This window comes from Sciurus vulgaris (genome assembly GCF_902686455.1).
Source record: "Sciurus vulgaris genome assembly, chromosome: 5".
NCBI lineage: Eukaryota > Metazoa > Chordata > Mammalia > Rodentia > Sciuridae > Sciurus > Sciurus vulgaris.
The window spans coordinates 38,123,559-38,139,632 of NC_136465.1; the positions used below are offsets into that span (position 1 = coordinate 38,123,559).

The following is a 16,074-nucleotide window of genomic DNA, read 5'->3' on the forward strand; positions in this document are numbered from 1 at the left end:
AGAAGAAGAAAAAGACCGAAGGAGAAAATGAAGTTTGTGCAAAAGTGTTTGTAAAACAGCATTATTTTTCACAATCAGAAATAAGAAACAACTCTAAAGTGCAACTAAAAGTAAAATGCTCAATATTAACAGGATGGAATGTAGAGCACTATTATAACAAAAACAATTAATATGTGGATTATGTTGATCCATGCAAATCTACTTACATAAAGAAAGCTGAACAGGGAACAAATTACACTGAACTCTAAGGACCTGGGAGATGAACCATGTTTTACTTTGTTGAATCCACAGGACCAAACTCAACCCCTGGTACATAATCAATCAACAAGTATTTGTTGAATGGCTTTATAAGTGCCTGTTCTATTTTTCTATTTTTCTGTCTGCTCTGACCTCTGGCAATTTTGCAATAGTACCTAGCCTTCATAAGGCTCACCTTGATTTCCAAACTCTAGCCTGCCCTGACCTTGCATGAAAACATACTCTCTGTGGTTCTGGCACCCGACTGTTGACCTCTGCTCTACTAAAGTCTTTAGGCCCAAGTGACACACAGCTGCTGCTCAACAAACACCTAACATGATGTCTGCATTTATCAGGAAGCAGAAGAAATTTTTGTGAAAAATAAATAAATAAACTGTCAAAGATATAAGATAACATTACAAACATGGGGAAAAGAACTGAGTAATGAGTTTAGAGATAAAACTAATAGGGGCTGGGGATGTAGCTCAGTTGGTAGAGTGCCTGCCTCGCAAGAACAAGGCCCTGGGTTCAATTCCCAGCACCACAAAAAAATTAATAGTAACCATTTCAGGGGGAGGAATTGCAGTATTGAACATCCGTGTGGTTATTTGGGCTGCCTTAGGGGAAAAGAAAAGTAAGGTAAACCAAAAGTACTTTATTCATTAATGTACTCTAAAAATTAATTGTAAACAATTTTCTGGGACTAGATAGGTCTCCCCAACCACAGCTACTTTATACAGAGGTTAATACAGCCAAGGATTCGACCTTCTCTGAAAGGTTGACAGTACTGACTCTCAAGAAAGCGCCAGCTGATTGAGAACATTCTTCTCAGAATATGGGCTGAGATTCCATTGAGAACTGATGTACTCATAAAGCCCGTAATGCAGAGTCGGTCTCTCTCTCTCTCTCACACACACACACACACACACACACACACACACACACACACAGAGCTAAAACAAGTATTCACCTAGCCACCCCTTGCATCCGGTCTTTCCTACTGTACTGAATGCTGGGCACTTAAATATTTGGTAACAGAATGAATAATTGAACGACTGAATGAACTCCAGCACAGTAGATTGCCAGATTATATGAAGCAATCACAGCATCAAGTGACTTTAGAATATTTGGGAGGATCGTAATTGATTTGCCAGAGCGCACCGCTCTGATGAGACCCAAATCCAAGCACTGCCTCTGGCGAGGACGGCCTTTGCCAAGCAGAAAATAGGCAGAAACCTCTTGGCCTGCTGCGCGTCCCGTGGAGGCCCGAGGTTAAAGAAAGCCCTGCTTGAGGCGGCGGGTCCCGTGTCTGTGCCCAGGTCGGCCCCAGGCTAAGCCCTCTTGTGCTATAAATACAGCGGCCCACATGCTGCAGTGACATGGTGTTCCCGCTGCTAGCTGGGACAGATAACATGAATTTGCCCTTTAAATGTCCCAACCTGAAGGCACAGCCCCCGGCCCAACCCTGCCTCCCGGAAGCGCCTTCGCCCCCAATGCCCTCTGCATAGGAGGGGGACGAAGAGGGGGGTGTCCAAGCACCTGCTCAACCAATGCGCAATGCGCGCGCTGGTCCAGGGCCCTCCTCTTCTCGCGAGAGACCGAGAGGGGGATATAAGGAGGGCTGCAGGCGAAGCGACCGGCCCCTTCGCATCGCGCAGGGTCGGAGACGGGGTGGCGTTGCCTGGCCAGGGCGTAGGCGAAAGCGAGAGCGCGGCTCCTTGCAGATTGGGTGCGCCCGGCTGTCATCATGGGTGATCAGGCATTGAGCTTCCTAAAAGACTTCCTGGCAGGTGGCATCGCTGCTGCCGTCTCCAAGACCGCGGTGGCCCCCATTGAGAGGGTCAAACTGCTGCTGCAGGTAAGGACAGCGAGCCGGCGCGGGCGCGGGTGCAGCGAACCAGGGGCGGGCGGGGCAGGGCGCCGGGATGCAGCGCGAGCCGCTGCGACGCGGGCACGCGGGGACGCGGGCACGCGGGCACCGCAGAAAATCAGTGCTAGGCCACCGGCTCGGCCTACGCGAAGGGGAAGGTGCCCTCTGCGTAGTGACAGGTCCGGCGTCAGTAGCAGATTCCTGGTGTCGGGTGGCGCCCAAGGTTCGGGTGTCTATATATGGAAACCCACCCGGAGTCGGTTTACAGCGAGCCAGATTATGCTCCAGAGACACTCCACTCAAGGTCTCCTTAGGCCCGCCTCACCTTTTGATTTTCAATATCCCTTGAACCTTCTTATCTGCATCCACCTTTTCCAATAAAAACATCGATTTACTCATGATTACTCAAGAACTTCATGTCCCACGCACTATGCTATAGACAGACATATGTATTATTTCATTTATCTTCAGTCTTTGTAAGATAAGAATTATCCACCCCCCCCCCTTTTTTTTTAGACGAAGAAACAGGTTTTGAGAGATTAAGGAACGACTTTCGGAATAAATTCAGAGCACCCTACCCATCCTGTGCCCAGATCTTTATCTCCCTTCCCTGGTTATTGAATGGTTCGTAGTCATGGGAGCATCTATTCGGTTTTTCTCCACCTGCCCAAAAGGCAAGGGCTTCTCAGCGGGGAATAGCCCAGTTTGGGAGTCCAAATTATCAAAACAAAAACCCCAACAAATTGCCTACAACAGGGAATTGATTACTTGTATAATCTGCTTGAAAATTTTAAGACTGTAGTGCCTCGTGGGTTTATTCTCCTTCCTGTTAGAGTACTACTCAGATCCTCATTTCCAGGGAGACTGGAGTGGCATTGAATAATTGTCACCTTTTGCTCACCATGTCCATTAAATCAGGAACCTTTTGGAGCAGGGATCTTTATTCAGTTCTATTTCCCAATAAACCCTGAAGGAAAATGTCATAAATGACTATCTTTACACAAGTAAATCACCTTTTTAGTTTTGGGGTGAACCGTTTCCCTCAAATGCCCTAAATAAGTGAGGCAAAATTGGATTTTTTTTTTCCTTTGGCTCCTTATCCAAGCAACTAACACATTTATTAATATTTCCTTCATATCTGGTTTCCTGATATTATTTTCAAAAGGAAATTGAGTGTCTCTCATGCATGCCTCCTGAGGGGGAAGGAATGGGAGAAAAGGAAGGGGTCACCAACAAAGTGCAAAACGTCTTTTTCTTCTGTCCTTCCCTTCCTTCTATCTTGCTTGTCCTCTGTCACCCCCCCTCCCCCTCCCCCCAGGTCCAGCATGCCAGCAAACAGATCAGTGCTGAGAAACAGTACAAAGGGATCATTGATTGCGTGGTGAGAATCCCCAAGGAGCAGGGCTTTCTCTCATTCTGGAGGGGTAACCTGGCCAACGTCATCCGTTACTTCCCCACCCAAGCGCTCAACTTCGCCTTCAAGGACAAGTACAAGCAGATCTTCCTGGGAGGCGTGGATCGGCATAAGCAGTTCTGGCGCTATTTTGCCGGTAACCTGGCTTCCGGTGGGGCAGCTGGGGCCACCTCCCTCTGCTTTGTCTACCCGCTGGACTTTGCTAGGACCAGGTTGGCTGCTGATGTGGGCAAGGGTGCCGACCAGCGTGAGTTCAGTGGCCTGGGCGATTGCCTTACCAAGATCTTCAAGTCTGATGGCCTGAAGGGTCTCTACCAGGGTTTCAGTGTCTCTGTCCAAGGCATCATTATCTACAGAGCTGCCTACTTCGGAGTCTATGATACTGCCAAGGGTGAGAAGGGCGTTGGGGAAGGAGGGCGTGTGGAAAAGAGTCTTAGGGACCTATAACTCACAAAGGACTTTATATGTACAGATTCTGTTCTTTCCTAGTTAGTGTCTGGGTTAAACTGGGGCTTCTGCATGGGGAGGGGATGTGGTATGGATGAACTAATAGCTAAAGGATTCTCCATATCCTCTACTGGAGTAAACTCTGGGCTTGAGTTATTCAGAGACTTAGCCCAGGAGCCTAACTCCCTTCTGACACATTTGTATCAGTTACTCAGTTTAACCTGAAGCAACATCAACTTCAACATATGCACAGCTCTGGCTTCCCAGGACCCAGACAGGGCAGCAACCAACTTCTGTTGGTTTCCCCATTGTATGTGAGATATCTTCACAAGGGTCAGGTTCTTCCAGAACCCCTAGAGTTGGGGATGCCATAACCTGTCTTCCCCTCACCTGAGCATTTGCTGAGCTGCAGAGAGGAATCCCTCATGGCCATTTGGCTTCTTGGCTCTGCCCACAGGGATGTTGCCTGACCCCAAGAACGTGCACATTATTGTGAGCTGGATGATTGCCCAGACTGTGACGGCCGTTGCGGGTCTGGTGTCCTACCCCTTTGACACTGTTCGTCGTAGGATGATGATGCAGTCTGGCCGGAAAGGGGGTAAGTGTGAGCGCTGCTGACCTAAGTCTTCCTTGCTTTTTACCTGTGGAGAACACTCTCCAGTGCTTCTTTTAGTTCTCATTGTTCTAAATTAATTGGTAAAATTATTTGATAAGGACTTTGGGAAGAAAACTATAATTAATTCCCTCTAACATTCTCAACTGCTTCTTTAGGGAAAAGAATTTTTTCTTTTTATCAAAGAGATGATAAGAACATAAAAAAATGAGATACTCAGAGAACTTAACCAGGTATCTAGCACTATTAGGGAGACCTTATACCCTTTTTTCTTAGAGCTTGTTGCAGAAAACAAGGGAAAAGAAGTTATTGGCTAATTCATTGAAAAGGAGATGCTTTCCTTATTTAGTTTTTGTGTGCAGGGGGTCGGGGAGGTGGATGCTGGGTGTGGAACCCAGAGGCACTCTACCACCGAGCTACATCCCTAGCCCTTTGTGTTTTTTCAGACAGGGTCTTGGTAAGTTGCCCAGGTTGACCTCAAACTTGTGATCTTACTGCCTCAGTCTCTCTTGTTGCTGGGATCACAGGCGTGGTCCACTGCACCTGGCAGTTATTTATTTCAAGTATTAGTGGGAGAGAGAGCATTTTGACTGGATGAGAGATGATCTGAAGTAATACGGATTTTTGTTTTGTTTTTTGGGGGGTTTTGTTTGGTATGGGAAATTGAATCCTGGGGCATTTAACCCCTGAGCCATATCCCCAGCCCTCCTCCCACCCTTTTATTTTTCTTTTATATTTTGTTTAGAGACAGGGTCTCATCAAATTGCTTAGGGCCTCCCTAAGATGCCAAGGTTAACTTTTTTTTTTAACTTGCAATCCTCCTGCCTCAGCCTCCCAAGCTGCTAGGATTACAGGTGTGTGCCACCACACCTGACAAAGCAATCTGTTTTGATAGGAAAATTTCACTTCTATATGTTGAAGTGTATGAAATTGTCATTTCTTAAAAAAAAAAAAAAAAAAATTAGCAGTTTCATATGGCTCAACCTAATAGTTTTATCTTTGTATTTATTGTATAATCTTAGGCAGTATAATCTATTAGGTTTAGTGTTCTGTCAGTAAAAAAGGCAACCACACAACATAATACCCCCACTCCACCCTGCTACCTTCCTCTCTGATAGTGTGTGAATTGCCCTGTTCTTCACTGGTCTAGAGATAGAGGAGTAGGAATGACAAGAAATCCAGCCTAGCAGTTATACAAGGAAGGAGAATGTCCAGTTGAGTGATTAAGACTGGGCTTCCTGTCCGGTCTTAATAAAACTTTGTAAAACGGGGAATGCTGCATGTCAATGCCTGTCAGAGGAAGTCTTTTCCTCCATTATGGAGCCCTCACCCATGTTTGTCTCCACAGCTGATATTATGTACACGGGGACAGTTGACTGCTGGAGGAAGATTGCCAAAGATGAAGGAGCCAAGGCTTTCTTCAAAGGTGCCTGGTCCAATGTATTGAGAGGCATGGGTGGTGCTTTTGTATTGGTATTGTATGATGAGATCAAAAAGTATGTCTAATGTAATTAGGACTCAAGTTCACTGTGAGTCAGTGCACTTGGTTCACAAGTTCACAGATCCATTATGTGGTTTAATAGACTATTTCTGGGGAAATAAAAAGGTAGATCTGGGATAACACCAGACTGAAAGGAAGACCTCAGAAAAAAAATGCTTCACTGAGTATTCATTAAACCACAAATGTATTTTGTATTTATTTTACATTTAAATTTCCACAGCAAATAGAAAATAACTTATCATACTTGTACAATTAACTGAAGAACTGATAATGAATAACTGAATGTGAAACATCAATAAAGACCACTTAATGCACGTTCTCTAATTTATTGAACTCTTATTAACAAAAATAAGACCATATGTGTGTATGTTCTGGTATGACTCGTTTATCAATCAGTGCCAAGCTTCTCTGTGTCAGATACTATACTAACTACATATTATATGAGTTCCAGTTTGCAAACTTAAGCAAGTCATGCGCTGTCTTTATCTTACCTCATTCAGAGTTGCTGTAGACTTAAACTGACTTCCGTAACACTACCTTATTTTACGCACTTTCATGTAGGCTTTTGGGAATTATGAGGTTTTGCTAAAAACTTTATCATCACAGTTTTAAGAATTTTTGTATAGAAGTGCATTTTAATCCCTTTGGAGAATTATGGTGCCTCAAATTTAATAACAAGTACCTCGAATTTAATGATAAGTGGACAGCATTCCCTGAAAACAAGCTGTCTTAATTTGAGCTGGAATAACTAAGTACTACACACTGGGTGTCTTAGATAAAACAGAAACTCATTTCTCACAATTCTAAAGGTCAGAAGCCTGAGATCAGTTTGCTTAGGTTCTGATAAGGGCCCTCTTCTGACTTGTGGTGTCTTCATGGAAGAAAGAAAGCAAGAGAGTTCTCTGGGGTCCCTTGTTTAAGGGCTCCAGTTCCATTGATGGGGACTCTGCCCTCTTGATCTGATTACCTCCCAAAGGCCTCAGCTCCTAATACCCATCCCTAGGGGTTTAGGATTTCAACCATGAATGTAGTGGGGGTGGGAGTTGCACAAGCATTAGTTTATAAAAATCAGTTAATCAATACCTATTGGACTCTGGGGAAGAGACAAAAGATAGGAACCTGGCTTGAAAGAAGCTTAAGTGAGGGAAAGGGTGAAATGACCTTGTTAAATGGTGTAATGTTTGATACAATCAATCTTGGTTATAAATAGGATGGGGTACGCGAAATGGGGTGGGAAGGATAGGAGAGGGAACTTTAAAGAAAATAACTAGATTTAGGTCCATGGGAATAGAAAGTTATCTGTTAGAACTTCTTTTCTATAACAGTTTATCAAGACCTAGAGGAAAAGTCTGTTTGGATTTGACTAGCAGGAGAAAAACAACAAAATTTCAAGTGGGAAATCAAGTACCATTGAGTCAGGAAAAGACCAGTTAATAACAGAACTAGTTTGTAACTGAGCTGAAGGAAATGAGTCCCTATGTCCTAGACAAAGTTTGAAAGGCAGACATATGTCTTTTCTAACATGACAGGTGATTTTGGGGGTGTGGGATTTAAGCCTTTCCACCTACTCTTTAGAAAATACACTGCCTTGCTTTTAAACCTAGAGTAACCAAGGTCTGGGTTTTACCAGCTCCAAAGATAAATCTGTCTAGTAGATAGCTGGTTGAATGGAAAAAGCTGAGGTGTAGGGATAAAATAAGGTATCTCTCACTCCTGTCTCCTCCAGGCCAGGTAACAAGTGTGTGCTGTTAGAGAGCTCACACTTTTCATTTGAGGGTGATGTGAATGATTCATATTGCTGCTGATGGAGAAAAAAGCAAGCCAGTGGGGCCAGTGCTTTGGTGAAGCATATCTAAAAGTAGGGCCAGCCCTTTCAGTATTTTTAAACCTACTGGTTTAAGGTGAAGGGGAAGCTATGAAATGCAGTTGGGAACTGACAGCAATGAATGAACAGTGGTTCTTCCAGCCCAACCAAGCACCATTGTTTTCTGATCTTTGACTGTCCTCCTTGGCATGTAACAGGGAGGAATTGACAGGTATTAAATAGTGCACATTATCTATGCTACATGTGACCCAGATGTTGGCCTTCCTCCTTCCTGCTAAGGTTACCTCTACTGCATTTTGTCTTAGGCATCTTGCTGAGTGAATTCCCTACAGCTAATTCATTCGCCAGGAATTCCTGGAACTCAGCCTCTGATAGGATGCAGTGATCTGCCTGGGGGTCAGGCAGCAAGCACTTTGCTTTAGTGTCCTATCACCGTACCATCCCTGTACAAATGCTGTGCTTGGAGATCTGGGAAGATGAAAGGGGTGTAAAGTGACAGCTTGGAATCCAGTGTCAGACTCTTCGGTACCCCACCCCATCCACAGACGTTCTCATGTTCCTCATTTCCCACAGAGCTCTCCCTAAATGCAGCCCTCCTTGTGCCCCATCAGCATTTGTGCATTTTCTCTCCTAACACCTCACCTATAGGTGTATCATTTTAGCCACCTTATATTTTAAATGTAGAAGAAAAATTAGAGCCTTATATAAGAGTGAGTCCAAATGATAATTGGACATTTAAAAAAAAATTGCCTCAATTATTTGTGCTGAAATTTCAGTGGTATCAGACTGCTTCCTTTCTAAACAGAATGGAAAATGCGTAGTGTAACTTGTGTTGAGGCAGTATTTACCAAGCACCCACAATGTGCAAGACTTGGGGGGAAGCTCCATGAGGGCAGCTTCTCTCCTTACTAGTCACATGCCTGCAACGGCACGTGAGGCAGATGTTTGATAAGTATTTGCTGAATGCAAGAATGGATGAGAAGGAAAAGTGCCATCTACAAAGCATAGCGAACCTAAGAGAATGTTTGCAGAAAGGCTAGTCTCCAGAGTAGGTACATTCTTGAATTTTCAAAGAGTACCATAGGTGCTGGACCAACTTATTAGGGTCATGTAATGGATAAAAATTTATGACTGCCTTAAATCAAATTTCAAGTCCTTAAATAAAATTGTATGATGTCTACCATACCATTAATTCCTCTTTACTTTTCTGCTCCTTTTGTCAATGATAAGGTACAGTTGATTCCCACCCCCTCCCCTTTATTTATTTATTTATTTATTTTTGCTTTGTTTTATTTTGCTTTGGCTTTTGGTACTGGGATTGAACCCAGGGGCACTTAACCTCTGAGCCCCATCCCCAGCCCTTTTAGAAGATTTTTTTTTGAGACAGGGTCTCAAATACATTGCTTAGGGCTTCAATACATTGCTGAGGCTGGCTTTGAACTTGCAATCCTTAGCCTCCCGAACCACTGGGATTACAGATGTGTGCCTGCACCATTGCACCCAGCTGATTCTCATTGTTCACAGTTTCCACCTTTGCAAATTGGCCTTACTGCTTGAATTTATTTCTAACCTTTTTGACATTCTCAGACACGTACAGAGCTGCAAAATCTTGAGTAGCTGGATGCACACATTCCCAGCTGAAGTGGAACAAGGTAATACTTGGCTCTTCTGTTTCAGTTCTAATAGTGTAAACAAGTGTCCTTTCCACAGTATATTGATTTAAGTGCTACAGCTTTTGCATTGTTATACTTTTGCTGGTAATTTTGCTGCTTAAAAATGGCCCCCATAGTGTTGAAAGGCTGTGTAGGGTTTCTAAGCACCAGAAGGCTCAGATACATCTTATAGAGAAAATGTATGTGTTAGATAAGCTTCTTTCAGGTATGAGCTATATATTGCTGTTAGCTAAGTGTTAATGAATCAATAATATACATTCATAGAGTGTATATTAACACATAAAACAAGGTTATGAATTCAACCAAGGAAAACATGGTGATCAGAGAGGCTCATGGCACTGAGGAGCTAATAAGAAAGAGAGAATTATGGGACCAAACTGGGCACTGTGCACACACCTGTACTCCCAGCTACTCGAAGGCTAAGGCAGAATAGCAAATTCAAGGCCAGCCTGGGCAACTTAGACTCTGTCTCAAAATAAAAATGGCTGGAATGTAAGTTCAGTGGTACAGCACCTCTTGGGTTCCATCTCTAGTACAGTGTGGAATGGGGGAGCAAAAACAAAACAAAAACATGGGCCAACTGGGTCCTACTTCCCAGGAGTCCATTCAGCTATGACCATTAATGAGGTCAGAGCCCTCATGATCCAATCTTTGCCTATAAGCCCCACCTCTGTCACATGAGACTTTGGGTGACATTCCAGGTGACTATAGATAGCAATAATGTACTATTCATTTCAAAAATCTAGAAAAAAAATTATTATTCTCAACATAAAGAAATGATAAATGTACATAGATGTGTTTGATATATTATACAATATATGTATCAAAACATCACATGGTACTCCATTAATATGTACAATTTTATATATGTATCAATTAAAAGTACATTTAACTTAAATTTTAAAAATAAAAGTACAAAAATCCTCATTATTATTCTTTGATTTTTAAGTCATCTAAAAATTTGAAAAGCCATTCATTCTTGGCTCCCAGGTTTAGCCAGTTCTTGGTTCCTATAACAAAATACCTGAGATAATCAACTTAAAAAGAGGGAAGGTTTCTTTTGGCTCACAGTTTTCAATGTTTCAATCCATGGTCAGTTAGTCTCATTGCTTTGGGCTTATGATGAGGCAGGACCTCATGGCAGAAATACATGGTGGAGCAAAGCCGCTCACCTCATAATGACTGGGAAGCAAAAGTAAGGGCAGGGTTCCACTATCCCCTTTGAGGGCATATCCCCAATGACCAAAACCTCCTTCTGGGCCTCTTAAAGGTTTCCCCCACCTACCAACAACTGCAAGCCTTTACAACATGGACTTTTGGGGGACATTCCAGATCCACATTATAGCATAAGCTATATAAAAACAGGCAGCAGGCTGCTGGGTTTGGACAAACTAGTTTGCCGGCTTCTGATGTAGAATTTCAAGTTTTTTTCCTACAAAAATCATATAAATCAACAGCACAAATATAAATATAAAACATCCTATTAAAATATATATGTTAAGCTGGGTGCAGTGGTGCACACCTGTAATCCCAGGGGCTCGGGAAGCTGAAGCAGGAGGATTTCAAGTTCAAAACTAGCCTCAGGAAAAGCAAGGCACTATGCAACTCAGTGAGACTGTCTCTAAATAAAATACAAAATAGGGCTGGGGATGTGGCTCAGTAGTCGAGTGCCCCTGAGTTCAATCCCCAGTCCCCCCCCCCCCAAAAAAAAAAAGACTTAAAAATAGGACTGACAATAAATATTGGTGAGGATACAGTCTAACAGAAGCTAATACACTTCTGTGGAACAGTAAGTTGTACATATACTCTGGTCAATTCTAGCATTATTTATACATGCTCTATGATCCAGCAACTCCACTCCTGGGTATATATCCAGCCAAAATGCACACATAGGTCAATCAAAGCACATAATGTATATATATTAGTATAAGAGTCAAAACCTGAATGTCACCCTAAATGCCCATTAGCCACAGAATGAATAAACAAATCATGGAATAGTCAAATACTAGAATACTATACAAAAATTTAATGAATTATAACTACTTGCAACAACATGAAGAACCTCACAAACATAAATGTTACACAAAAGAATATAATTATATGAAGCTCAAAAGCAGGCAAAACTAAAAAGTTTTAGTAGTTAAGAGAATAGCTGCCTCTTGCAGGGGAAGTGTTTAAAGACTGGGAAGAATCCCCCAGGGATCTTGAGAACATTCCAGTTCTTGATGTGGGTAGCTGAGACCGAGGTGTCTGCTTCATGGTAACTTTTGAGTTGTACATTTACATTTATGTTTATACTCCTGTATTTCCATAAAACTTTTATCAACATTGACAACAAAACCCCCGAATCCATGAAATGTCATTTTTCTTATGGACGTTCACTTGAAAAGACCAATCCTTTCTCACATTCCCAAAAAATATAATTTAAAATGAAATCTTCTCAAAGTAATGGTAGAATTAGGTTTCTCTAGGTAGCATAGGTAAATGGAAAACAGATATGTTTATATAATTCTAGATATTTTCTACATGAAATAGATTCTCATAATGAAATAAAGAAAAAAACATTCAAAACTTGATCAGTTATAATCCCAAAATTTATTAAGTAAACATATTTTGTGATTATCCTTTATTAATTATTTAAGAAGGTAGAATCATATTATTTAAATTTTTTGTGACTATTCAAGTATTTTTATTCTTTTATTATACTAGATAGGAATAAAGATTCATATATTTTAAAAAAGTGCCTGTCTTGTTAAATTATAGTACATTAATGACAGGTTATCTCCTAAATTTTACTCTGTAAACCAGTAAAACTTCAAAAACATCATCACAAATAAACAGTGCAACTAACCTGTTATGGTTTAGATGTGAGGTATCTCCCAAAAGCTCACATGTGAGACAGTGCAGGAAGGTTCAGAGGAGAAATGACTGGGTGTAAGAGTCTTAACCCAATCAGTGAATTAATCCCTGGTGGGAATAATTGAAGTGGTAGGGTGTGGTTGGAGGAGGTAGGAATTGGGGCATGGCTTTGGGGTATATATTTTGTATCTGGAGAGTGGAGTCTCAGCTTCCTGATGATGCAAGCTGCTTCCCTCTGCCACACTCTCCTGCCATGATGTTCTGCCTCACCTCGAGCCCCAAGGAATGGAGCTGGCCTTCTATGGACTAAGACCTCTGAAACCGTAATTTCTCAAATAACCCTTTCCTCCTCTATAATTTTGCTGGTCAGATCATTTAGTCACAGTAGTGAAAAAGCTAACTAAAACATAAACTGAACAACACCAGACAGATTTTGAAATAGTCACAGAACATTAAGAATCTATCTTGTTAGACCCCAGTACAATAATACTGGGTGATTTTAACATACCCTCATCACCAGTGGGTCATCAAAGCATAAAATCAATAAAGATATATCCAAACTAAATAACACCATAAATCAAATGGACCTATACATATCTACAGAATATTTTACCCCAAAATAGCTAAATTTACCTTCTTCTCAGTAGCTCATGGAACCTTGTCCAAAATAAACCATATTCTAGGTCACAATGTAAATCTTAGCAAATACAAAAAAAAAAAAAAAAATTGATATAATCCCATGCATCCTATTGGGTCATAATGAAATGAAAGTGGAAATCAACTACAAGAAAAATAATAGAAACCACATAAACACATAGAGATAGAAAAATACTCTTTTAAATGAAGAAGGGATCAAAAAAGAAATAAAGAGAAAAAATCAAGAAATTCTTACACACAATTGAGAGCAAAGAAATAACATCAAAATCTCTGGGACAGTATGAAAGTATTAAGAGGAAAATTTATAGCATTGAGTGCCTACATTAAAAAATACAGATCCCAAATAAATAAGCTTAAGCTCTACCTCAGGAGCTTAGAAAAGGAAGAACAAACTAACTCCAAAATCAGTAGAAGACAGGAAATAATAAAGATCAGAGCCAGAATTAATAAAATTGAGAATAAAAAATACTAGGATCAACTCAAAGTGTTGGTTCTTCGAAAAGATAAAATTGATAAGCTCAAGTCAAATTAATCAAAAGAAAGGGAAAAGAGGACTAAACCAACAAAATTAGAGATAATACAGAGGATATCACCACAGACACTTCTGAAATCCAGAAGATCATTAGAAACTATTTTGAAAATTTATATTCCAATAAACTGGAAAATCTAGAAGACAATAAATGACAAATTTCTAGGCACATATGACCTTTCCAAATTGAACCATGAAAATATAGAAAACCTAAACAGAACAATACCAAGTAATGAAATTGAAACAGCAATTAAAAGCCTACCAAGAAAGAAAAGCCCAGGACCAGATGGATTCTCAGCTGACCTCTACCAGATATTTAAAGAAGAGCTAACACCACTCTTTCTCAAATTATTAAAAGGGAGGGAACACTCCAAATACATTCTATGAAACCAGTATAACCCTGATACCAAAGCCAGACAAAGACACATCTACAAAAGAAAACTACAGACCATTAGCCCTGATGAACACAGATATAAAAATCCTTAAAATAGTAATAGCAAACCACATTCAAAAACACATTAAGGAGATAATACATGATCAAGTGGGCTTCATCCCAGAGATGCAAGGTTGGTTCAACATACACTAATCAATAAATATAATTTACCACTTACATAGAACTAAGAACAAAATCATACAATCATCTCAATAAATGCAGAAAAGACTTTTGATAAAATAAAGCAAACATTCATGTTAAAAACGTTGGAGAAACTAGGGATAGAAGGAACTTACTTCAACATTATTATAGCTATATAAACAAACCCAACCAACATCATACTGCATGAGAAAAAAACTGAAAACTTTTCCTCTAAAAGACAAGGATGCCCACTCTCACCTCTTCTTTTCAATATACTTCTTGAAACTCTAGCCAGAGTAATCAGGAGCAAGAAGAAAATTAAAGGGATAAATAGGAAAAGAAGTAAATTATCCCATTTGCAGATGGCATGAGTCTATATTTAAAAGACTCCAAAAATTCCACCAGAAGAACTCTAGAACTGATAAAATGAATTCAGCATAGTAGCAGGATACAAGATCAACACTCATAAGTCAATAACTTTCCTATGCTCTAATAGCAATTCAGCTGAGAAAGAAATCAGGAAAACCATCCCTTTCACAATAACCTCAAAAACTAACCAACCAACCAACCAATTCCTGGGAGTTAATCTAACCAAGGAGGTGAATCTCTGCAATGAAAACTATATAACACTGAAGATGGATAAGCCAAATTAATATTATCAAAATGGCTATACTACCCGAAACAATATGCTGATTTAATGCAATTCCCATCAAAATATCAATTACATTTTTCACAGAACTATTAAAAATGGTCCTCAAATCATTTGAAAGAATGAGACCCAGAAAAGCCAAAGCAATTCTGAGCAAGAAAAGTGATGAAGGAGGCATCATAATACCTGAATTCAAACCATATTACAGAGTTTAATAGCAACAACAGCACAGTATTGGCATTAAAACAAACATGAAGACCAATGGAACAGAAGACACAGAGACAAATACACATACTTATAGTCATCTAATACTTATAAAGTTGCCAAAAATATATGTTAGAAAAAAGACAACTTTTTTTTTAACAAACAGTACTAGGAAAACTGTGTATCCACATATAGAAGAATGAAATTAGATGCCTCTTATCTTGCAAAGATCAAATCAAAATGGAACAAAGACATAGGAATTAGGCCAGAAACCTGCTAGAAGAAAATAGGGTCAACACTTCATCTATAGGTGCAGGCAATGACTTCCTCAACAAGACTCCTAAAGCTCAAGAAATAAAACCAAGTATCAATAAATGCGATGCCATCAAATTACAAAGTTTCTATACAGCAAAGGAAACTATTAAGGGCATGAAGAGAGCGCCTACAGAATGGGAAAAATATTCTCTGCCAACTGCTCCCCTGACAGGGGATTAATATTCAGAATACATAAAGAATTCAAAAACCTCAATGCCAAAACACACAAATACAACAACGAAAACAAAAATCAAGTAGCCCAATCAACAAATGGGCAAAAGAACTAAACAAATTTCTCAAAAGAAGAAATACAAATGGCCAACAAATACATGAAAGAAACATTCAACATCTCTATCTGCAATCAGGGAAATGCAAATCAAAACTACAGTAAATTTCATCTCACTCTAGTCAGAATGGCAATCATCAAGAACACAAATAATAATATATGCTGGCAAAGATGTGGGGAAAAAGGCACACTGAGACTGCAAATTAGTATATACACTCTGGAAAGCATGTGGAGATTCCTCATAAAACTAGGGATGTAACCACCATATGGCCCAGCTATTCTGTTTATCCAAAAGAACTAAAATCAGCATACTATAGCAATAATCACATCCATGTTTATAGCAGCACAATTCACAATAGCCAAATTATAGATTTCAGTCCAAATGACTGTCAACAGGTGAATGGATCAAGATAATGTGGTA

General features: G+C 40.3%; 1 protein-coding gene across 1 annotated transcript; it reads left to right on the forward strand.

The window, feature by feature from the left end:
• Positions 1-1,865: 1,865 nt before the first annotated feature.
• On the forward strand, positions 1,866-6,396 carry SLC25A4 (solute carrier family 25 member 4). The gene is made up of 4 exons (XM_079140610.1): positions 1,866-2,095; positions 3,426-3,912; positions 4,426-4,566; positions 5,930-6,396. The coding sequence occupies exons 1-4, from the start codon at positions 1,985-1,987 to the stop codon at positions 6,085-6,087; spliced, it is 897 nt and encodes a 298-aa protein (XP_078996736.1). The 5' UTR covers positions 1,866-1,984; the 3' UTR covers positions 6,088-6,396.
• Positions 6,397-16,074: the final 9,678 nt, after the last annotated feature.

Bases quoted from the DNA above. Each gene is read 5' to 3' on its own strand.
- SLC25A4 (XM_079140610.1), top strand. From the start codon at position 1,985: ATGGGTGATCAGGCATTGAGCTTCCTAAAAGACTTCCTGGCAGGTGGC. The intron at 2,096-3,425 runs GTAAGGACAGCG...CCCTCCCCCCAG, and splicing joins GGGTCAAACTGCTGCTGCAG to GTCCAGCATGCCAGCAAACA. The intron at 3,913-4,425 runs GTGAGAAGGGCG...CTCTGCCCACAG, and splicing joins AGTCTATGATACTGCCAAGG to GGATGTTGCCTGACCCCAAG.